This window comes from Alligator sinensis, unplaced genomic scaffold (assembly GCF_000455745.1).
Source record: "Alligator sinensis unplaced genomic scaffold, ASM45574v1 scaffold54_1, whole genome shotgun sequence".
Taxonomy (NCBI): Eukaryota; Metazoa; Chordata; order Crocodylia; family Alligatoridae; genus Alligator; species Alligator sinensis.
The window spans coordinates 2313331-2338857 of NW_005841962.1; the positions used below are offsets into that span (position 1 = coordinate 2313331).

At 41.5% G+C, this 25527-nt stretch overlaps 1 protein-coding gene across 4 annotated transcripts in view; it reads right to left on the reverse strand.

Annotated features, from left to right (window-relative positions):
- The window catches only part of SACM1L (SAC1 like phosphatidylinositide phosphatase), a 39618-nt gene extending 14155 nt beyond the window's left edge, over positions 1 to 25463 (reverse strand). The window contains exons 1-7 of one of the 4 annotated variants that reach the window (XM_025200265.1): positions 25328 to 25463; positions 16196 to 16293; positions 11073 to 11147; positions 7328 to 7455; positions 5007 to 5156; positions 3860 to 3919; positions 1060 to 1093 (exon numbers count right to left, since the gene is read on the reverse strand). In XM_025200265.1, coding sequence (XP_025056050.1) covers positions 1060 to 1093; positions 3860 to 3919; positions 5007 to 5156; positions 7328 to 7351 — 268 coding nt within the window. In that variant the 5' untranslated portion in view covers positions 7352 to 7455; positions 11073 to 11147; positions 16196 to 16293; positions 25328 to 25463. Of the gene's footprint in view, positions 1 to 1059; positions 1094 to 3859; positions 3920 to 5006; positions 5157 to 7327; positions 7456 to 11072; positions 11148 to 16195; positions 16294 to 25327 lie in introns of those variants that run through there. The other 3 variants (XM_025200262.1, XM_025200264.1, XM_025200266.1) reach the window with 3 other exon arrangements.
- Positions 25464 to 25527: the final 64 nt, after the last annotated feature.

The following is a 25527-nucleotide window of genomic DNA, read 5'->3' on the forward strand; positions in this document are numbered from 1 at the left end:
GGCTTGCTAGCCATATAAGAGGCTTGAGTGGTTTCCGCCCAAGTTGGGGAACTCCGAGGAGAACCCTGCAAGGGAGGACTCCACAACCATCTGGAGGAGGAGAACTTCACATCTCGTGAAGATCTCCAAGCACTGCGGAGCCTATTGGACCCAGCGCGTATATCAAGAAGGCTATAGGGGTCTGATCGGCCTCTCCCCATCGGCGCCTGATCCCTCGACGTACCCTTCCCAGCGCGCAAGTTCCACGGAGCCTAGCAAACTTCGTGTGAGTGTATCCAGAGCTCTGTCCAGGTTCGAGTCCTGCAGGTTTATCTTCCTGTCGCCGAAAACCCATTGTGACGTACTCTCGTGTTTTACATCTTCCCGTCGCCGAAAACCCCCGCGACGTACTCTCGTGCCCTGCAGGTTCGAGTTTTGTTTTGTTCTGTAACTGCAACTCAAGCAAGTTTTCCTGCCTGCACCGCGACCATCTTCGGTGTAAGTAAAATCATCTTTAATCAACCACTAAGCATCTGTGCCTAATTCTAGCGTGCCGCCTGCCTTCCCCGACCCGGCGTGTCCAGGCTGCTGGCCAGAGCCCGCCGCGCAAAAAAAACCCCCGAGGGCCTCGGGCCGCTCCCGGCCCGCACACAGTCCATTTAAGTATGTTAGGTATAAGTACCTTTATAGGCATTCAAGCAAGTTGATGAAGCAAGAAGTTATTAAGTCATGTTTGGTCTAAGAGACCAACCCCCACTAGGGAGCCATTTTATTTATATGAAAAAAAAGTTTCTTGTAAGTATGAACAGTGTTAAATATTAAAATCAGAATTCTTGATGTTTTATTTTCAGATTATCTGAATGCAAAATGTGGCCTATAAACAGTATTAGTACAGGGTGCACTATGTTCTGCAATATTATTTAATGGATCTAGGCTTCTTAATTGTAATTAGCATATAATTCTCTCTCCAGCACTATTTTATGCTTCTGAGTATCAAACTTAAAATTAACTTTGAGTATCTTCACAAAGATTTAGTATACTTAAGGCAATTTAAATTACAACAACACGTAAAAAGGATACATCCATGCATCACCGGAGTAGCAAATCTATGGATCTGAAATAGAAAGGATACTGTACTGCACATTTGAAATGTTTTACCTATTTTATTAACATCACAGTACCTGGATATATAAAAGTAAGAAAAAAGATAAACAACAAGCATAGGAATCTCTACCAAGCAGCAAACATTGTACAGGGAAATTCTGAGGTTAACTGGGCCTTTAAACAATTAATAATTAGATGTTTTCTAAACAAGCAATTTCTTTGCATAAATGCAAATATTTAGATTTTGCTATAAGTTAGTATGAAAGCTTATTTAACCTGACTTCATTCAGTTAAATGAAAAATATTCTCCAAATATACTACTGAATGACATTAACAATAGCAGACTGCTTTGGAATATAAATGGGCGTTTGCATTACTAAATTTAAGTATTTTTTTTTATCACAAACAAGTTATGTCTCTCATATTGATATGTTTTTAGTAACTACTTGTTCATGTTCTACATTGAATGTAATCTAGTATGTCAGATGAGAAGATAACCAACAACAAGTGTTACCTAAGTGAACACTGTATAGCTTATGTGAATAATTTAAAACAAGTCTTAATTACTTGAGATCTAGAACGTGGACTGCGTGCAACTGTCCAAAACAAATAAGGTAGGCTATTGCCCTTTTCACCAATTAGTATTTAGTTTAATTTGTTATAATGGGGTTTGTCACTACAAGGCCACACATTTTCCTACTGTGCAAAAATAAAAAGGAAGTGGATTAGACTGCAAGTCACCAGAAGATGTTAGAAGAGTAGCTCTGCTGAATTCCCACATGCTCCCAAACAAGATCAAGAGCCCTCTTCCCTACTTCATACTCCTCTTCCAAAAGAAGTTCAGTCTTTCAAGTTGCCTGGCACCACATGCTCTCTGGCATGGCAGACAGTCTTCACCTTTCCTTTCATAATGCAGTTGCAGCAGTAAAGGTGGAATTACAGCTGGTATTGTGCAAGAGGCAGGTGCAGTAGATATATAAAAAAGTGTGCCTTAATGCCAGGCAGTGTAGCTGCCATAAGACAGAGCACTTTTGACATTTGTAGTGGTCCTGCCTGTACATCTCAGTTACTTTTGCCAGTTTAAAGGCAGTCTTACTCAATATCAATGGAAAAAGAAAGCTTTGACTTGACAACTGAAGAAACTCAGCATCTCCCATTGTATTAATTTTCCCTATGCATAAATAAGCATGTAGTGCATGACTGAGAAGCAGAAGTCAAGGGGGGGGCGGGGGGCACCAAATGTGAAGATTTTCTCCATGACCTTACGTTTAAGTTCTTAGTACTTCAAGCTACTAGGAAACAAAGCAATCATTCATAGTGCTTAACAAAGAGTTGTGCATGACCATTCAAGTATTTGTACAGTCTGACGTGCATTAGAGTTTACTGCATCACGTTTGTTTCTCTAAAAATTTATGACTACTTGTGGAATTGATCTGAAAAGTGAAGGCTTACATTTAGCAAAAGGTCAGTGTTAAAGTGGCCTTTCAACCAGGTCAGGCAATTCTAAGGGAAGATGACCAAACAAACTCATAGCTGTGTCAAAGAAATGAGGCAGTTGTCCCAGAAAATGTATTTACCTTTGATAAACACAGCAGAGTTGTACCTGTGCCTGAGGCTTAAGTCAAATCCATAAGTTAACAAAAAAGAATCCCATTTATTTCATTGGTACTTTTAAAATGCAGTTTTGAACAGGTTGCTGCAAATTGTTGTCTTTATCATGGCTCACTGGCATGAAAATCATCTTAAATACTTCATCATCAAGGTTGCTATCAAGGCTCTGGTAGCTTCTGCCCAAGCTGTGATACTTCTGTCTCCCTAAGAGCAGCAATGTAAGTGTACGAACAGTGCACAAATTTGTTAAAAGCCCATTTTCGGTGTTTGTTAGATTAGCATGTATGGGCAATATGGTAATTTGCATTAAATAAGGGGTTATTAGGATCAAGTCATGAACTCTCATCTAAAGAAAAATATAAGGCTATTTGATTTGTATTTTTACCCCTACTAAATTTTTAAAAATCCAGAATATCTAAAACCTTTGGTTCTCTTCAATTTCTAAATTCAAAGTCTTCTTAATGCTGCTTTAAGGTTCTCCACATTTGTTTATAATGAATGCTCTGATGGTTGATGTTGAATTAGCTGTAGATCAGATGTTTTGGCTTCCTTCCCTGTGCATGCCAGTTATATCCTTTTTTGCAAAGTTTCCTGCTTTTCTATTTTGGTTTCTCTTAGCTTTTCACAGGTGTTCTCCCCCCCCCCAAAAATTCATGTGTACAATGCTATCATCTCCCATCCATCACCTAACTAGGTCCTTGTGTCTTATTTAAGAAAGACAATGTCTAAAAGCAAGACATTGAAGAAATGTCCTCATTTAGAGTTTGTACAGTTGTATAAGTGGCGAAATGCATGTCAGCGCTGAGAAAGTGGTGGCAGCACACTTTTGAACTGAAACACATCAGAGGTGCTTTAGTTCAAAAGCACACCACTGCCATTTGATACGCGCTGATGCACATTTTGCTACTTATACACCTGCACACAGAGTAGCGCGGTTCTCAGTCTGCGAGCAAAGCAGACTCAATTAATCGAGTGTGCAAAGCAGCAGATCTCCAGTGTGTCACGGGATGAAAACGTGTATAAATACCCCAAGAAGTTATCTGCCACTCTTCTGGCCGTGTGAAATAAGACTTAACGCAGAGCTAAAAAAAGATATCACAGAGATTCCATTTGTCTGGAGGAAAGTACATCTGAGCCCTAAAGCTTAACTTCTAGTACAGGTTACCTCTGGCTGAGCAGCAAATTCTCTAAGAAGATGCCCATTCCACACAAACCGTGGATCTGCCTGTAACAAAAAGATAAAGTTAATGGTAAAGGAAAGACTGCAGCACTCAAATCCCCTTCTGAGGGGTTTTGGCCCACTTCAATTGGTTTTGGCCCAATTCAAAGATTGCAGGCACTCTCCACTTCCAGTAGCATTTGTGGAAGTGGTGGCTGCTCAGCATCTTTGGAGGGTGGAGGAAATATACATTCCCTATTATTATAAATCAATCAACAAAAGAACTGAGCAGCTGCTGGCTCCACAGCTGAAGAATTTTGGTTGTCCTAAAGCTAGCTAGAAAACGAGATCAAAGTCAAAGTCCGAGAGATTAGGTTCTGTCTCTATTCTAAAGAAATAATGGAGAAGTGCAATGTTGGGGCCAGAATTCCAGGGTCATGATTACTATTTCCTAGACCTACAGAAAGATGCAAGAACTCATGCTTTTTACAACAATGTCCAGTGGAGTCCATACATTCTGGACCAAAACATAAAACCCACTGCCACCATCTTTGTGTTGCAGCAATTGTAATTTTTAAGAAAAACTTGATGCATCTAGAGTGCTAACTAGTCTCAAGTCTATTTGAGTGATCAGATTCAAGATCAGAGTTTAGTATGGCTTGTTTACAAAAAAAAAATCATAATCTATATTCTGTCAGCACTATACTTAGTATCAGCAAATAAAACGTGTGAAAAAACAAAATAAATCAGCTGACATTTTGCAGATCTGCCATTTAAAATTTGGTTTGCATAACTTATCTGTACTATAGCCAAGGCACACTGGATTGTGCTTAGTCTTAGATCTGATCACACAAGTTATTCTTAAAAAGGTTCTGCTTTAAAAAAAAAAAAAAAAGAAATCTAAGCAAATGTGTCTGCTTTTTAGGATACCTAGCTGACAAAGCAGCAAGCTCAAAACAAAACCATTGCAAAAATGTTGTCAGGAAGGATGAAACTAGTATTCACCAAGTTCAGTCCTACTGGGGATTAGAGTTTCAAACAGTTTAATGAAGTAATGCTTAAGATAAACCTGTGCCATACAGAAAATTAGCTGACAAAGAGCTGGACTGACAAGATCCCCACAACTCCCCCTGCCCAGGCATGAAATCCTTACCCTCTCTAGTAGACTCATTTCTTGGAATTCTGGACTTGTGTTGGCTAACCGCTGCAAAGTATGTGTTAGGTCGTATGTTGTTGAGAAGTAAAATCCATCCACATTCAAGACATGACTAAGCATTGATAAAAAGACTTTGTTGTCCTGCAACTGTTAAAACGGAACAAGATAGTCCTGGTTACTTACTAATATTGTGTTATTTAAAAAAATACTAAGAACATTTTAATATTAAAAAAACAACTGATTTTCTAAGATTTCTTTCATGTTCTGCCAGAATATATTGAGGACATGTGACCCAAAATGGACTAGCATGAGTTTACAATTTCTGAAGTGACTGCATCAATAGGTAAACTAAGTCAATCCAGCCAATTCAATATTTGATAAAAAGCAGTGCTTTATATGACACTTGACTAAGTTGTTGAAGTTGAACTGATACTAGGTACTTCTCAACCACAAAGGAAGAGAGTTATTGCTTCAGAGAACACAGAGCTTAGGGAAGCAGCTAAGATTTATCAGAACACAGCCTACAGCATGCTGGCAAAAAGCAAGTCCACCTAAGACATCCCGGTTACAGGTTTGATTAGCCCATTTAAAAAAGGCACCAAGGCCACATCTACACTGATTTATCCCAAGCATGCCTTAACTCTGAGACTCTACCCTGGGATATCAAGATGGCTATGCTACCTCATTTCCATATTTTTTGTGCAGCAGGAAAGAGGTACCCAGGCTTGCTTCCCTGCTGCAGTCCCAAGCTCAGCATGCAGGTGGGAATTTAGGCCATGTCTACTATGCTACACCAGCCTGCAGTAGCCTTATCTTTGTTCCACAGCCACCCCCAGGTTTCAGTTCCAATGATTTCACCCTTTTTCTACCCCCATCCCCCAACCTCAAACTGGGTCCTACTTATGCAAATAAGTGGGAAATTCAATAATAAGATAACAAATTATTGTAATTATTATAATAAGATAACTAATTATTGGTTAGGTTATTCAATAAAGCTAGCCAGTAATAAGCTAACCAAGATAATTACATAGTTTAGGTCACGGTCAGACTGACTATATATTTACACTGGCATCATCAACATTATACTGGTACAGAAAAAAAAGAAATAGTGGACAGAAGACATGCCCTGGTTTTAGGGGCTTGAGGCTTACACATGGAAAAACTGGGTGCATCTACACATATGCTTTATTGCAAAGTTGATTAATTAGCTTCACAGTAGTGTCACTGTCTATATGTGCGGTGCTATTAGGCTGCAATAGACTAATTAACTCTGCCATAGGATAGTACTGCCCGACATAAGCACTACCCTATGTCAGAGTAATTGCGTGCGCTCAAACACATGTAAACAATAACAGGGCTGGCCGAGGGTTGTCCGATGGCTACCCCTGCACTGTAGCACCTGAATGCCCCAGCCAGCACCTCCACAGCACACTGAGCAAGGGCAGAGCAGCTCTGGGCTGGGAAGCTGATCCCCTTGGCTCCCTGCCAGCTGGGGTTGTGCTGCCCCAGCTCAAGGTGCTGTGATCCCAGGTGCACATGTAAATGCCGCTCCTGGGAGCAATAAGCTACAGAGTTTACTCAGCTGCATTAACAGCATATGTAGATGTGCCCACTGGTGGAGAATTACCCCAGAAGTAGTCATGGCTAAAACGCTACTAGAATAAGCAGCACAAGTTTAGGTTTTGTCTTTCTCCATTCCTGGGTACCGGGGAGGTAAAGTACAGTAACAGCTGGCTAGTCTGTCAGTTATCTCAGGATAGTTGATGCAAGTATAACTTACAGGTTATAGGAGATCATCAAGTTCATCTTGAGAAAGGAGAGAATGGTGGTTTCTCAGGTCAACTCAGGAGATGATTGCAAGGAATGGGGAAGCAGAAAAGGGAAGGGACAGTCCAGGAAAAATCCTGTCCAGGGACAGTCCTCTTCAACAGAAAAGGAGCACAGTAGAGGAAGGCTCCACAAAAACTTTAAGTAGAAGTGGGAGCTAGCATGGGATAACTTGGTCAGAACCGTGTCCAGAGTAAGCAATGTCTTAGACAGTCAGAAGGGACAGCAAATGGGAGCAGAAAGTCAGATATTGTGGACTGGACAATAAATCTTGAATGGCACAGATTCTCTTTAATTTTACACAGATAATATACTGAAAAATGCAAAGAAATTGAGTTACAGTGCACTAAAGTACTGCCCACCTTGCTGTCAGTAGCCAAAGCAAATGTTTTTTTAGCCTGGGACAGTTTTTTTGTTTTGTTTTGTTTTGTTTTGTTTTTAAAGTATTTCTCTACTGAAGATAAAGCCAGAGAATTCTATTCTACTCCTACCTGAATATCAGTTAAGTGCAGCATGGTCTTTTTGTAGGAGAGGATATCAAAGTCGGCTGCTTTCCAGATTGCATGATTGAAAATTTCACCTACTTTTTTCTTTTTTGTTATTACAATAAGATATGTGCCTGTAAAATAAAAAAAAAAAAAAGAATAGTGAAGTAAAAAAATAGCCAGAGAAGTAGATTTAACACCCCTCCCCACAAAGTAGTTGTCCATAGCAAATAAGGCCATAAAGAAAACTTGTATGAAAACGGAGAGGTTGAGAAACCTCAAGGGTAACCTCCTTGAGGTTACCCTTCAAGAGGAGCAGTTTGCTCTACTTCACAAGACAAAAAAAAAAATCTGTATCAGCTTTCCTACAGATTTCTTCTTGGGCTGTGATGAAGATGAAGTGCACCTTCCAAAGCACCCATTTCATTCTAGTAGGTCTTAATCTGCCAAGATTATGGAGATTGAGTAGGCGACATCCTCTCCCGAGTGTAGCCTCTCTACATACAGGTGCTTTGTGGGCAGGAGGTACAGAAGATGAGGACTGAGCCCATAGCTTGAAGAATCAGAATCCACTGGAAATCTACTATAGCTGTACTGTGACTTGATAGTTACCTTATGAGCTGTAAGACTTGCATCTCTTGGAATGCTGTCCTAAAAGGCTCTAGAACGAGCCAGAGGAGGGTTTTTTGTACTGGTGCAAAATTATCAAAACAGCACACATGAAAACGTGATCACTTGCCATCACAGTTATTAACGTATCATCCCCTTGGAAAACAAGAGTACTCTCAACTTAATCCTAAAGCTGTTATCTGCTTTCGGTGCTCTCTTTTTACTGGAGAAGATTATTCCTGTGAAACTCATTTACTGTCAGAATGAATTTACAGCTCATGGGACACATTTTGACTTTCTGATGCAAACATAACCAAGAGGTTTGAAAAAGCCACATGCAACTTGGCACTGATCAAAATTTTGAACAAGCTATTTAACAAGGATGAAATGCAATTCATTTTTGTATCACTGCTGTTGAATGTTCAAGAAACATGCAAACGAATGCCAACAATATCAATATTGGGTTTTAAAGCTGCACACAGTACACTCATACTCCTATTCACAATATATGCTGAAGTGACTGAATTTTCACCCAGAAAATTAAAACAGTTCCGTAGTATTTAATCCATCCAATTCAAGAAGACGTGTGCTAGCCATCACATTTTGGACTATAGCTCCCACTTGTAAATTCTGCGCACTTTCTTGGTTGAGAAGGATACGTAAGTTTTCAGGATCAAAAGTGTGATTTCTTAAGTTCCAATTTAGGATTTACAAACATTAAACAATAATAAAAACAGAAAAGGCCTGTTAAAGCAAAATATTTATAGCCATATTCATCTCTGAAATTATGTAAAAAACAAAAAAACAAAAAAAGAAGACTGAGGCCATGGACTAATACTATAATTACAGTGCCATATATGCTTCTGTAGCACTACAAGTGGGTGTTCAGATACATACCTTGCCAGCAGCACTACAAAATACTGCAAATCCTACTAAAAAAATGTTCCTTGATGAAACAGGAACTTCTCTGTAGCACTATTTTGTACAGTTACTAGTGTTACAAATCTCTTGCTCCCCAAAAATCCCTTAGTTCTCTGCTCTCTCTCTCCTCCCTCATTTGCCCCTGACACCAAGACAAAGGAGAGTAGATAACTTAATGACAGCATGCCAGGGAGCCAAGCTGTAGCCCAGCTCAGTCACTGGCAGCTGGCCCTGTGGTCCTCCTTCTCCAGGAGAAGGGACAAGCTGTTATGCTCCCCTCCTGGGGCAGGGGTGCATCACTACAGCCTCTAGGATGGAGGGCACACCCTGTAGCAACTCTGAACACATGTACACCCTTTGCAGTGCTATACTTTTGCAGCACCACAACAAATGCATGCCTGTTTGTCAGACTAACAGTTTGAAGACAGATGTTAAACATCCTTTTCCTAGCTGGGCAAACTAAACTACTGGTGCAAGCAAACTAGACATGGTAGACTGCCCAATGGAACTTGAATGGCACAGATTCTCTTCAATTTTACACAGGTAATATTCTGAAAAAGCAAAGAAGTTATTTATTAGCGTCATTTCCCAAGTCAACCTAAGGTTTTTGTTTTCCATGTAAGATGCAATATTAGTTCTTGCAAGAAGTACAAGAGTGACAGGACTAGAAGTAGTTTTATATTTATCTTCGTGAATAGACAGCAGTCTAAACTAATGCTGCCTTTCAACAAGTACCAGAAAAATGTAACTGAACTACTTGTTAATTTTGTATCCGAAATAACTATTGCCTTTGCTAGCCAACCACTAACAACTGGCCCAAGATTAGTTGGACAAGCCACTGAACATGTTAAACTGCCTGGGGAAGAATTTGGCAATTGAGAAGGGGGGCAGGGGAGGAAAGGGCAAGGGAAAAAAAAAAAAAAAAAGGATCTCAGACTGCTTTTACTATTATCACATGCAACTTTTCCTCTCAAATTAGCCCTCCATAATTGGGACCAGAACACAGCAGACAAAAAGCCACTCCTCAATGTCAGAGCTTGTTTTAACAGTTAGCTGCTGCAAAGTTGGCAGCAACTGTGAGGGGGTTAAAAAGCCTCTATCTTTTTGCTGCATAGCCAAAGGAGAGAGTGACACCAAAGAATAGCCTCTGCCCCTGCCATTAGCATTTGGCCATGACTCTGGAAAAGTCCTTCCCAAAACAAGGTGCTATTCACCAAGCTATTTACTCCCCCCCTTTTTGGAAAAATCTGGTTTTAACCATAAACTGCAACCCTTAGATGCAGGTTTAAATGAACAATCCCTTGGTGCATCTCCCAAGACAGAATCATTAGCATTGGACTGCTAGTCTCAATTTTATTAAGGAACCATGCTGTTTGTAATTCCCTTATTAAGGAGCGAAGAATGGATTACATTATAGATGATCTGTCATGAATTTTATGAAGCACCCATGTTGTTCTTTTTGTTTAATACCAGTAGGTCAGACATTCTAAGTTGCACAAAACTCAAATTTACTTAAAAAAAAAAAGTCGTAATATGCTTCCAAAGAACACTGGTCCTCATACCTGCAAGTGTGATTTACATGCTAAAGTAATGACTTCCATCACTTTCACAAGTTTTATGTAAATAATTTGTTCTTACCCTGTGCTATTTAATAGTCTTCAGAAGTTTAAAGTCTGGTTCCAATTCATTTTTCTTATTAATTGTTGAATCTCCTTTATTTGGAAATGAACTGGAACACAATGATTGTTAAAAAAATCCACAACTACTAACCCAGCATGCTAATTTCCAGCTACTTCTCTTTGTGTACCAACATTATCTACTTGAAATCAAGCCTCATAGAGCAGTACTCAAGTGCTATAGAAAATCCAGCAAGTAAGCCAAAATAAGCATGGGAAACGAGTAGAAGAAAGTGAAACTCCTTGTAGGATTTTCCAGAAATAGCAAGTTAAAAATAAAACTTATTGGCAATGTGGACACTTAACTCCATCACTACACATTTAAAAAATGAAGGGAAAGGAAGAGCTATGCAACATAACCAAGAATGTTTAAAATCCACAGACTGGTGTTCTACTATAGCAACCTATAATATGATGGCATTGTACCCATACCTTAAAACAGTAATTTCACGTATCCTCAAGAGATGCTCACTCCTCACTTACTTCTAAAGTTTTCCTAGCAACACATTTTTACCACCATGCCTTCACAGCTATGTTTGCCTTACCTGCTACCAGACGAATTGTTCCCAAAATACCATATATAGGCCTTGTAACAGCTGCAGGGGGAACATCTTTCTTAACTGAAAAGAAAAGAAAGAAAGAAAACCTAAGATGTCATAACACAGAATAATCACAGAAATGTTAGTTTAGGATTTGATCCAGAAGTTTCAAATAAAATATGTAGGTTTTAATGAGTCATGAAGTTAAGAACAGCCTATTTAAACTTTGATGGCAAAGGATTAAAAATTTAAAACCTGCTGGAGTAAAGTTAAGAAATTAAAGTTTCCATTTAGTTTAAATCAAGATGTAATTCTAGTTGGAGAAATTCAAAACTTATGTACGTGAGTCTAGCTGGGAAGCTCAGCACACTGCCCCGTCAGCAAGGAATTTCTTGTTTTGAGATGAGCTTTGGGGGCAGGAGGTACAAGTAAGCTTTGGGGGCAAGATGGGGACTGAGCCCATAGCTTGGAAAGTCAGAATCCACTGGAAGTCTACTGTAGCTGTGCTGTGACTTGCAAGTCTTACAGAAGTCATGAACAGAGAATAAGGTAACTAGTATCTCTAGCAATGCTATCCTAAAAAAAGCTCTAGACCAAGCCAGAGTTGTTTTTTTGCACTGATGCAAAACTACCAAGACAACAGCACACATGAAAATGTGGTCACCCATTAAATCACAATTATTAGCTTATCACCCCCTTGGAAAACAAGAGTACTCTCAACTTAAACAGCACACATCCCAAACCAAACCATCCTATAAAAATCCTGTTTAACCTATTAGCAAAGACTACACAAATCAGTCCTGAAAACCACAGGACCCAACACCCTAACCTGCTACAGGTACAGCAGGAAGACAAGTGGCCAACATGCTACTGTTGCAAAGCTTGTTAAAATACACTCAAGAGAACCACAGAAGACCACAAGACCCCTCACTACAGTGGAAGGCAAACCCTTCCCCCACAACATATACCAAATCTGATCATGGGGTAAAATTATCTTGCTTGACCACAAAATATGGCAAGTCAGTTTGACATGAGCAGAGGGTACTACACCCTAGCCAGGAACCTCCAGGTTTTAGTCCCAGTAGGAACATTGGCACACCCCAATCAAAATCCCCAGCCTTGGCTACAGCCAGCACCCAATGCCTCTGAGGAAAGCAATAAACCCCAATATGTTTCAAAACAGGGGGGGTGAGTGGGGTATAGATTGAAAAAAAGATTCCTTCCCAGCTCCATGTTGGAACCAGCATTGGAAGCACCAGTAGTATAGCATAGGCATAGCTACTCCTAGGTCAGCCCTGACCAGTGCTTATCCAACCTCTTGAGTACCTCCAGCAATGGAGATTCCACAACTTCTGCTGCCTCACTGTCTTAACAGTAAAGAAGTTTTTCCTAAGATTCAATCTAAACCTACTTTGCTGCAACTTTAAGCCATTGATCTACATCCTGCTCTTTGCAGCAAGAAACAAGAGGCATTTTCTCTCTTCTTTATGGCAGTCTTTCAGGTACAGTATAACCTCATAAATCCAGACATAAAAAAAATCTGGAATTCTTGAAAATCCAGCACTCTTCAAAAATACACTATATTGGGGAGTAGCGGCAGCTGGTTCCAGAGCAGCAGAGGGGGAAGCTTGCACGTGGCCACCACGCTGCATGCAGCCACTGCTCCATGACGTGCCAATATGCCAGTTTCAAAAATCCAGAACTTTTAAGATTTCCAGCAGGTGCTCAGTCCCAAGCATGCCAGATTTATGAGGTTATTCTGTATTAAAAAGACTGCTATCATGTCCCCTCTTAAGTGTCATTTCCACATGCTGAACGTGCCGACTTCCTTCAACCTCTCCTCATATGACTTGCTAGCTGAGCCCTTTAATCATTTTTGTCACCCAACTCTGGACCTCTCCAACTTTTCCATATTATTTTTAAGATGAGGGTTTAAAGGGTTATTTGCTGGTAAACACTAGTGATCAAGAGACAGCAAGCTACAGAAACCTGGGCAGAGAAGTCTTTACAGAAGGAACTGATTGCTAGAAGTCCTGTAGAATGCCATGTTCATAATCTGAGCTCTAATCTTACAAAATACATTAAAACCTCACTACACATACCAGGAGCTACAGCATAAATTCATCTTTAAAAAACAAGTCATCATCATTAAACAAAATGGAATAATTGTACTTAATATTAAGAATCTGTACTGTTGCAGTGCTCAACTAGTTAAGGCAGTCCCTTTCAGCATCTTATTCGTTACTTCAGCTTTAAATCTTGGCTGCAAGTTACAAATGTAGTATACCATCTTAATCCAGGTTTCAATTCCCTCTCCCCTCCCACCACCTGAGCACCAGTGTTTCAGACTAACAACCAACTTGTGTTGCCATTCTAAGATGCATCTGTAATAAAAAGCTAGCAAACGCTTCAAAATTTAGCTTTTTAATGGACTTCCCAAGTAAAGAAAACCTGAGATGCGGACATGCCCAGCATGTGACACTTTACTGCACAGTAGACTAATCTACTGCACAGTAAAAGCATCGCCATCTACATGTGTGCACCATTTACTGCGCAGTAAATTAGTCTATTGCACAGTTAGTTTACTATAAAAATACAGGTAGTAAACTAACTGTGCAGTAGCACATGTGTAGACACTGACCAAGAGCAAAATTTGTTCTCAGTCAGCCCCAACACCAGAGGGGCCACAGTGGATGGGGAACTCCACTCGCACTGCTCAGCTCCCGGCTCCCCCCAGGAGCCAAACAACGCTGCCACAAGGTAGCTCTGTGTCCCCCGCCACCCTCAATCTTAGCGCTGTTCAGCTCCTGACTCCCCACAGGAGCCAGAAGCCAAGCAGCACCAGGACCAGGGGCTGGCCAGGAACATCCCCAAGCAGCCGTGGGTTGGCCAAGAGCAGGAAAACCCTGCTGGACATGGGGCTTGTCCCCATGTGCATGGAGTTGGGAGAGCTCTGCAGTGGCAGCTGTCTCCTGGCCCTGTGTGCATCAGGACTGGCCCCCATGCTTCCCAGCCCCCCGGCTAGCACCGGTCGCTGCAGGAGGCCATAGGAAGGTGGAAGCAGCCCTGTACTGGGCTGCTCCTATTGAGAGCAGATTTTCTCCCAACAGGGAGTATGTGTAGACCCCAGGAAAGGCTTACTGAACAGTATTTTACTGTACAGTAAGCCTTTATAGCAGGGATCAGCAACTCCCACGTGTCAAAACATAGCACGCGAAGCCATTTTGCTTGGCATGCCACAGCTAGCCCAGGCTCTTGACAGCTGCTGCTGGTCACGGAGCCTGGGCCACTCACAGCAGATAGTCAGGAGGCTGCACACCCTGCTGGAAGCAGCCTGGGCTATGTGGCAGGCAGCAACTGCTCAGAACTCTGGCCAGATATGGCAGAGCCACCTTGGAACCTGAATGGTGACACCCTGGCTCCTGACTGCTGTGCCAGCTCAATCTGCACGTTCACAGAGCTCAGAGTGCCTCAACACAAGAGAATTTCCTGCCCAGGAGAGCATCCATCGCACCACCCTCCTGAGAAACGTGAAATAGCATAACCAGAAGGAAACAATTCAACATCCTGCTTGACACCAGGCAACATAAAGGTAAACAGACTGTTCTAACTTTTATCTGAGCTTAATTTGCACAAAATGAACTATTCCAACCAGAAGATTGTACAACACTTTCAGCTCTCCTGTGAAATATTAATTTTAATTGCCACCTAGGAGAAATTTTAGAGTCTTTGCATTCCCCCAATGCTGAGGAAGGGTGAATGTGCCCAAAAGCTTGCAAATAAAGAAATTGTTTTGCAAATATCTAGTTGGTCTAATAAAAGATATCTCCTCTGCCACGAGTTCCAATTCCTTTTGCAAGTAGACCAATACAGCTATAACTTGTATCGCTGATGTTATACTTAAGACATTCAGTTAACTATTCAAAGATCAATGTTAACTTTGAAGTGGTTTTCTAGTTGCTCACTTCATTTTTTGAGCAAAACATTGTTAGTCATGGTATTATGAAGTCTGACAGACAGTAGAGCTAGGTAACTCCTTAGTAACAGACTGGTTCAAAGAGGCATGGGCCTTCACAGGCAACAATCTACCTTGTCAGATGAAATGAACAGACATCTAATAAAACAGACTGCCAAAGAAGGTTCAAGTCTCTCCTAACCAGTTCATCTCTAAGGAGCCAACCTGTCCTACTTTTTGCTTAACCTGAGGAAGTATGTATTCAAAAGCTTATCTAACTTTTCCAAGTATATAGTAGCGGTGTGCAAAACAGGCTGTATTTGATTCTGATTCGGCCCGAAATCGGCAACAGTGATTTGATTCATTGATTCGGATCACTGTCCTGATTCAATTCAGCTGAATCCAAATCTGAAGATTTGATGCCGATTCAGAGAATCGGCAATTTGGCCATGGACGCAGCTTTAAAATGTTTTTCCTACATACCTTGAGGTATCAAGCGCAGCTCATGAACACTGTGATGGCAGGGTGGATGGAGTGTCCCACAGGAGTGTGCCCCCCACTCCCGTGCTCAGCAGCAACCCCAGAAGTGGACTGGAAGTACTTCTGGGTCTGCCACCAAGTGTGCGGGGGAGGGGGGGTGTCCCCCAGCTCAGTGATTGGCCAGGGGGGGGCCTCCCAGACCAAGAAGGGTACAGGGGGGTCCCCCGGTGTGCATTCCCTGGAGGACCCAAAGTGGACCAGAACCGGTTCTGGTCCATTTTCAGGTCTGCTGCCGAGCACGCTGGGGAACTCCCCCATGCTCCTGTGGGATGCTCCATCCGCCCCACCATCTCAGCATTCGCAAGCCACCTGGTACTTTGAGGCATGTAGAAAAAACATTTAAAGCTGTGTCTATGGCCGAATCATCAAATCTTTCTGAATCTATTCGGAGAGATTAAAAGGTCTCCCGATTCAATTCTGATTTGGAGATTTGGCCACTGAATCGAATCAGCCACTAAAGCTTTGCACAGCCCTAGTATACAGTTAGTCCAATAAAAAAAAGATATCACCCTAAGAAATTCTTGCCCCTCCCAAAGTTTCTGGACCATCACAGCTACAACACCACTCTTATACTACTGTAACTTTTACTGTAGGCTATTACTTTATTATGCTTTTTAAAAAGTGAATAAAGTACCTGTAAGAGTGACCTCTGTGGAGACTCTGTCAATAGCAAGAACATCATTTGCTCCATCATCACAAGCTTCCACGTAAAACTTTTCTGGTGTTATGTGCCTGAAAAGAGCCAAGTAAAATTAAATGTAGCAGACCAACAGAATGTTACTGAATACGGTCCTCTCTAAACATATTAGAAATCGTTGAGCGGTTGTCTGAAACACTGTTCTTACTGTAAAGAGTTACCACACCAGTCACTTATTTGGCAGATCAGTGATTAGACATACAAGCCTGAGAGTTTTAAATTGGTTATCCCAGAATTCTTGCCTTGCTTCACAGTAGAAAAAAATCCTTAGGAGGAAGAGATTTAGAGGAAAGAATATGGAAAGTTTTTCGGGTGAAAAGTTTCCTTGAAACTAAGCATTAGTCTGTCTGCTAAATACAAGATCCTTTTAGGGATCAGAAAGGGATCTTGTGGCACTTGTATTATTCATAACAGTAAGAGTTCAACAATTTAGAAGTACATACATATATATACACACACACACACACACACATATATATATAGTATTCCTAACTACACAACACTACATACTCAGTGTTGCCATAACAATAACTAAAAGAGTAGAAACAAGGAAGTTTGTATAAGAATGCATCAGAACAAGTGTGCTTCAATACTAGCATTTTCCAGGCTACAAGCCAGATCTGTGTTTGGGATGAAACGTTCCTGCATCCAAGTGTTATACAAACAATCGAGAACAGGAGTTTGCAACATATGGTCCATGGGCTGGATCCAGTTCAGAGTGGGAATTGGGCAGCATACAGATGCACTATGTTACCTATTCCCTCCACTGTGGCCCCTCCCTGCACTTACCCTCTTCACCGTTTCCCAGCTTGTCTGCAGCGAGGGTAAATGCAGGCATGACCTAGTCACTCAGGAAACAGAAATTTTCAGCCCATGGCAGGATGTTCAGTCACAAGCTCTGGCCCACAACAGCAGGTTATCGACTTCTAATCTAGAATACTGTAGTTACTGTTCAGGCTCCATGTTTACTTTCCTTTAGGTGAATTTTTAATACAGACAATTTGCCAATAAGCAACCTAACCTACATCAGTGACATAAGGAAAGCAGATACCTGGAATAGAACATAGCTATGGAAACAGCTCGCCTAAAGTCAAATCCATCATAGCCATGCACTGGTACCAATACACCAACTGGTGTACTATTACTGGAGAGAAAAGTACCTCCCCCCATTACATTAAAAGACAAAAAAGTGTGAAGGTTTCTTTTGTGTCATTTTCCACTTGCAGACCTAATCTCTACTTTAGATTTTTTTCCAGCAGAGGTTAAGTAGCTCGAAGTTCACAGGTGCCACATCGGCCTGAGGAACAGGTTCCAGGACACAAATGAGTCTCATTAGATTTTTCCCTCATGGTAGGATCTTATTTTCCTTAGTGTCAGAATTTATATTTTCATTGTGCCTCAGAGTTCTAAATGAACTTCCACAAGAGTCAGAACAACTTAGAAATACATTTATAAAGAATAAATTAGAAGAGCAGCAAAATGCTCACTGGGCCCTGAATGATTTTTTCCGATTTACTTTCCTACTAGTCTCAAAATGGATAAATATACCACACACAGGGCTTCAAAAAAGAGCTTCCCCTGTGCCAGTCATGACTATATTCATTATGGCTGACACTGGCTCTCCCTCATTGCCAACTTCCACTTTCTGCTGCAGCCAGAGAGAGAGAGAACAATGCACCTTGTCATAGTGTAGTCCTGCTCTCCCCAGGCTGAACATTGTGTGCAACTCAAACTCTACACGATGGCATCTGAGCCTGGTGAGCAAGAGCAGGAGATGGGACACTGAAGCCACATCTGCACTGCAGGCACTCACCAGTGCTGGATACCGGCTAGTTCGCACCTGTCACCCCAGCTGCATCACTACAGAGTTAAAGAACTTCCAACTGAGTGCAATTAGTAGGCACAGAGCAGTAAAGCATGGATATCAAGTGTGCCACTGCCAAGTATGGCAATGGTGTAGACCAATGGTTTCCAATCTGTGGTACAGGTACCTGCAGTGGTATGCAGACAACCCGTTAGTAGTACAGGCAGTCCTCGGCTTATAACATTTATAAACTGACACCATTTCAACTTTCTGATGCTGGTTCCGACTTCACAATGCTTGATCCGATGAGACATCACGCCAGCGAACAAGTTTGCTGCGTTGCCCATCTCCCTGGAGAACATCTGTCCAAACTTCCTTGGACACTTTCTTTAAGAAAGCAGACAAGACTTCAGAAAAACCTGCAGCCAAGACTCCTGAGAAGACTCCAGCCAAGAACCCTTCAGAAAGTCCAACCAAGAGCCTTTTAAAAAGTCCAAAGTCACCTCAAAGAAGTCCTTCCAAATCAATATGATTGCTATTTACAACACAAATACATTAATGTAGCTATATTACTCATCTATAATTGATCAAGTACAAAATTCTGGGGTATTTGTGGTGAAAATAGGGTATCCGGCCTTGGTTCAGGAACCAATCCCACATTTATAACATTGTTTCTTATGAGAAAATTGGTTCCGAGTTACAATGTTTCGACTTAAGACACAGTTTTCAGGAACCAATTGTGTTGCAAGTCCGAGGACTGCCTGTACACATTAACAGATTTATTATAATTACTTTATATGACAAAAATTTACTGGTGGCACTTCAGGTTGTATCATTTTAAATTGGTGTACAATTTGTCAGAGTTTGGGAACCACTGGTGTAGACTATACTAGTGGGGCTCATATCTGGCCCATGGGGCCAAAAGTAAGTGGTGCTGGGCCAATCAAGAGGCCTGATGGTGCCCGAGGACAGATATGGCCCACAAGCTGGGGGTTAAGCACCCTGATCTAGACAAAAGCAAAGAGCTTAAGACAGAGAACCTCGTCATTTCCATTTTTCACAAGGATGCCAAAAAAAGGCATATTCAGTGTCCCTCCTGCCAAGTGTCACATGCTAGAGCAAGATCATGGGAACTAAAACTCTCCAAGGAATAGTATTCAGAATGGTCTTGCATGTGCATGCATGCGTGCGTGCATGCATGCATGCATGCATAGTTGTGGGGGGGAGGGGAGAGGAGAGGAAGGAAGGGGAGAGTGGAGAGAAGAGAGAATTTTGGCCTGAGGTACATGCTAAGTTGGGGGGAGGGGGAGGTGTCAAACAAAAAAAACAAAACAGACAAACAGTTAAACAATTTTGCAGTTAGAAAGCCAGTGAAGACTGGGTCTTCGAAGGCCCAGTCACCTACTGTAAATTAAATGTAAAATTCCCCACCTGTAAATTAAATAGAAAGAAAACTACAAATGTACCAAGCAAGCTGCATATTCAAAGCTGGGGGACAGAGGGGGGAGGCGTGGAAGAGCAGCATTGTTTCATGTGGAAAAATGCTACATTATACTGTAATCTTTAGATAAACATATGCAGATAAATATAATAAAAAGAGAGACTGTATACACACTCGCTACAAAAAGTTAAAAAGAATGAAAATGTCAGCCAGTGGAAAGATTTAAAATAGTCAGGGATCAAAATATTTTGTTCTTCTACTGGAAACAGGAGTACTGTTAGACATGCACCAGATACTGATACGGTCTTTGATTTAAAATCCGCAAGTTCTTTCCTGAAAGTCTGTATTTCTTTTAATAAGATTGGTCTGAAGGAGCTTTTTCTACCCAACTCCGCTTTTAAGTCTTCACATTTGCCTTTGGAATCTGAGATTTCTTCAGAGACACGATCCATCATCTAGGCTGACAAGCTCTTGATGCAGTTAATTACTCAGTCTTGTTTTCAGTCAAGAGGAAAATCTGCAACAACCTTGAGTTTGTCCAAATATTTTGCTTACTGATATTTAAGTTGAAAAAAATCCTTAGCAATACTAATCTAAAAGTTAGTCCTTAAAGATGCTTGGGAAGACAGAAGAAATGCAAAATGGACAAATATTTATACAGATTAATGGATAGCAGATATTCATAGTAACTTCCAACTACAGAAAGCCTGACACACTAGGTATACATATTCAAGTTTCTGATCAGAGGCGAGCCACAAGTTATTTTGTAAGTCCTACTTACATTTCTAAAGTGGCATTTTTAGAATTCTAGTGTTGAAAGCTCATAACAGGTAGATTGAGAGTCATTTATTATATTCCTTGCTTACTGTACAAAGCAACGAAAAATTACATTAAATTATTTTTCAAATAACTTTCATGTTCCTCAAGTAAAGATAAAAATTATCAAACCAAGACTCCTTTCAGTGCTGTTTGAGACACAGAAACCAAGTACATGTGAAGAAAAAGGGCAGACTCAAGAATCAGAACGCTTTCAACAATCCAGGATTAAAGGGGATAAAATGCAGTGGAACCCTACCAAATAAATCCTTTTGGTTTGTTCCTGCAGCTGACACGATCATTATTATGAAATGGTTGTAAGATCGGTCTAGGTACCAATGTGTATATGGAGTATACCGAGTACTGCAGTAACAGGTAAAACCTTAACAAGTGACTCCATTTAAGTTACTATTCCCCACATTCAAAAATAGTGGGTCAAGAATTCAATCCTATACAATACATAGTTGCCCAGGTGAGATACTGGAACAGTCTCTATCCAGAAAACATTCTATGCAATACTTTAAGAGAGAACGATTAGATTTAGATTAGGAACTACTACTACAAAAAAAGTAAGATTCATACATTTCAGGTATAAATGAAGCCAGACTAAAATACACATCTTGGGTGCAAAACTGCTCCTTTAATGCATTTGCTCTAAAGGGAATAGTATGTCCATAAAAGAGGCAGAGAAATGCCATGGAATAAGTTCTGCCTTCAACAAACTTTCCTAAAGTCTTTTTGGTATACATGGTTCCCACTCAAAATGATAGCAACATAAAAAGGAAAAAGAAAAAAAGTTGCAAAATTTATGGACTAGTCACTTACTGAAGAAAAGAGGGATGGATTCCTTGTATAAAAAAGTATTCTTAAATAATCATTAATGTCATTTTTCCCATTAACACAAAGCAGAGCTCAAAAGGACCATTTTTCTGCTTTTAAAGTTTTGGCAGCTTTCATTGCTTTATTACAAGCTTAAAAAGGAAACAGCAGTGACTTTAGACATAATAATCCAAAAACCAACTTCAGGTTTACATAATTAACAAGCACCCAAAGCAAGTTCTAACATAATAAAACCTAAGGAGAAAACAAAATACAATTCTGATACCACAGCTTACAAGTAGAAGACAGATATACAGTTTAGAAATTAATAAAAGATGCTCTTAAAGTTGGCATATCTGCTTTATAACTTCACATGCAAAGTTTGTTGGTGTTTGTTTAGTAATCAAAAAATAACTTTAAAGCCATCATAATTTAAAAACAAACAAACAAACAAACAAACAAAAAAAACACCACACTCAGGGAGTGACTGGTGTGTCATGAAGGAAAAAAAAATGCATAAGATACAAGAATTCTGTCCAATAACATAATGGCACCTAAAGACAGTACTGTATGCAATATTGCTTAAGCAGCCTTTTAGCCTTCGATACTGAAACCCTGACTCCTGTAATTGATTATTTCACCATAAAGGCTCAACATTACTCTAATGCAGGAAACTCCTTAATGCTAGCCTCCAAATAATGTAATAAAAATAAACTCAAAGCAGCACATCCTGTACTGTATGGTAATGCAGGCATTGCATTCAAGATAGCATCAAATGGTTTCTGCTCATATTGTTCTCATTCTTAATCCTAGTGTATACACAGAACTCTGAAGGTGTGTTATAGTATTGATGCCCAATACTGTACCTTTAACACTACAGATTTGAAACTTTAGAGACTAACAGCAGTCTTTGGCATAGAAGCCCACTTAGCTATTCCATTAAAAAAAAACATGCAGAAAGCTAGAAAGGTCCACTGTGAGGGGGGAGGAAGGTCAGGGAAGGAGGGAGAGAAATCAAGTGAAGCATAGTCCATATGTCTAGAGCCTTAAAAAAGGAGAAGTTAATAAAAGAAAACAGCTACTTCAATATTAAGAAATATTAGATATTTTAATCAGATAAGAGTCACATGTAGGATTAACAAAGCATTCCTTTCACAAGTTGCATCTTCCTTGGTCACAGGTCCTGAAATACAGCGATAGCTACTTATGTTCTATGTACATTTTCTTAGACCTAAGGGGCAATTTTACACATGCTCCAGGGGTGTGTGTGGGGGGAGAGATGCTTTAATTACAGGGGGTTCAAGAGCCACTCTAAAGTGCTGCACTGTCTCATATACCAGCGTCTCTGCGATTAAAAATGGCAATGGGAACGCTTGAAATAAAAGCTCAAAATCAACAAACTTGAGCTCAAGTGTCCCTGCCAACATTTTTAAGCACAGGGACACTGATACACGAGACGTGGGAGCCTGCTGGGGTGTGGTAATTACCACACTCCAGCAGACTCGATTAATGGAGCCTGCTCAGACACACTGTAATTACACTGCATTGGAGCAGCCTCCGCAATCATGTACAGGCATCCAAGAGGTCCCCACTTCCCTCTTCTCTATATACCATAACCAGCTAACATTGAAGCCGGCTGCTGGTTATGTTAATTTTTAGCTACTACAGGCCCTGTTAACAAGACTTTGGTCCATTTCACAACCCTTTACAGTAGGGGGGGGGGGTGAAGAAAGAATCATACTGATTTCATGGAGAATATACTTAGACAGTGAACAGACAACTATGGAAGTTATTCAGTAAATCAGTGATTCTCAGCCGAGGTTGCTCAGCACCTTCCCAAGATCCTTTCAAGGGTGTCACATAATGTTAGCACTATTAGGCATGCAAACAATTTACAAGATAAACCCACAGATTTCCAATAGGAATCCAAAGTCTTAACTATTCTGACCTGTTGCAGTCAGTTCTTTGCAACAGAAAAATGGCTATTTTTCCATGGCCAAAAAAAAAAAAAAAAAAAATGAATGAAAGTGAGCTGACATTTTCCAAGGAGTGTCTGAAGTACAAAATGTAGAAAATCACTATCATATTAGCCATGCTGTTAAAAATATTTAAACTACTTAGGAAGCATAACTATTGATAAAGTCCCCAGTGGTCTGTGTACCATTAACAAGCCTTACAAAGCCCTGCCTGTCTGCTTGCACATCAGAAGGATTTACCTGAACTTAATTCCTCCTCTCATATTATTCCCTTTCCAAGGGTTAACTGCATAAATCTTACCGCAGCAACTTTCAGCTAAATATCTGCACAATTTATTTGTACAATATTTTGCCACAATATCTAGGCTACTTTCTTTCCTCCTTGTGTTGGCCTCTTAGACTTGCCTTCTTAGTTGCTAAATAAGCTAAGCTATCCCAATGCTGGAAGAAATATACGGACCATTATGGGTCTCTGAGGTCAGCACTGAAGGGTGAGGCATTTGCTGTCTGATCAGCAAGAACAGTTTTAACAAATAGTTACGTAACTACTATCTTAGAAGAACAATAATGAAACTCCTTCCTTACAATCAAAGGCAGCTTTTTTCAGCCTGTACAGGGGAAAGTCCAGCCTGATCAGATGGAAACAATTCAGACAGTAGAAAAAGCAACCCTTTCATAGATTTCATAGACATTAGAGCTGAAATGGACCTCGGAAGATCGAGTCCAGCCCCCCGCCCTAGTGGCAGGAAGTCAGCTGGGGTCATAGGATCCCAGCAAGATAAGCATCCAAATTTCTCTTGAAGGCGTTCAATGCAGGTGCTTGAACCACCTCCGTCGGCAGGCTATTCCAGACCTTGGGGGCTCAGATAGCGAAGAAATTCTTCCTTATGTCCAGCCTGAAACGGTCTTGTAGGAGTTTATAACCGTTTGACCTGGTCATCCCTTGGGGCGCTCTGGTGAATAATCATTCCCCCAGATCCTGGTGAACACCCTGATACACTTACAGGTGGCCATCAGATCACCCCTAAGCCTATGCCTTTCCAGGCTAAGGAGCCCCATAGCTCTCAGCCTCTTGTCATAAGGTCTGTTTTCCTGACCTCTGATCATGAGCGTGGGCTCTTCTCTGGACTCTCTCAAGCTTCTCCACATCCTTTTTGAATTGTGGAGCCCAAAACTGGACGCAGTGCTCCAGCTGCGGCCTCACCAAGGCCAAGTACAACGGGAGAATGACGTCCTGGGATTTGCTTGAGAAGCATCTATGGATGCAAGCCAGCATTTTGCTCGCTTTACTATACTAGCCGCAGCATCGCATTGAAGGCTCATGTTCATCTTGTGGTCAATCATGACCCCCAAGTCCCTTTCATCCGTAGTGCTAACCAGCGTAGCATCTTAAAGGTGAGACTTTGGACAGGCTGTGGGTGGGGGGGCCTTGAAAGTACCCCAACTCAGAGTCAGAGAAGACTAGGGCTGGAAGGGACCTCCAGGGGTCATCTAGTCCAACCCCCTGCCTGGGGCAGGATCATCCCTATTCAAACTGTCCCATAAAACCATAATCTAAACTCTGCCTAAGACTACTGTCAATCCTAACCCAACACAATAAAAGGTTTGGAGGCTGGGGGACATGACTTCTGAGGAAAGGCTAAGGGAACTGGGCTTATTTTAGTCTGGAGACGACAAGACTGAGGGGGGATTTGGTAGCAGCCTTTAATTACCTAAAGGGGGGGTTGAAAGAGGATGGAGCTGGACTGTTCTCAGTGGGGAAAGATTACAGAGCAAGGAGCAACGGTCTCATGTTGCAGCAAGAGACGTTTACATTAGGTATTAGGCAGAATGTCTCATGAAGAGGGTGGTGAAGCACTGGAACAGGTTACCCGGCGAGGTGGTGCACTCTCCACCCTTGGAGGTGTTTAAGACCCAGCTAGGCAAAGCTTTGGCTGGGAGAATCTAGTTGGGGCTGGTTGATCCTGCTCTGAGCAGGGCCTGGACTAGATGTGACCTCCTGAGACCCTTTCCAACCCTCATCCTCTATGACTCGGACACAACCCCAGCCCCATCACAAGTCAAGCAGGGAAACCCAGCAGCCCACCTCCTGCTTCTAGAAAGGCTGCCGGCACATGCTGAGGAGACCACGGGTGGAGGCCCCACACCCGCTACAGAGCAAACACCCCCCAGCCTGGGCCAGTCTGACCATGGGGTAAAAATCCCTCCCTGACCCCAAATCCGGGAGTTGGCCTGGCCCCGAGCGCAGGGGCCAGACCCTCGAGCCAGGAGCCTCCGGCTTTGGTCCCAGCAGGAGGATCAGCGCAGCCCAGGGAGAGCCCGGCCCTGGCCGCAGCCACCCCCACGGCTCCGGGGAGGCGCACGGACCTCGACACACGTCGCAGGAAAGAGGGGGAAGGGGCGGGGCGGACAC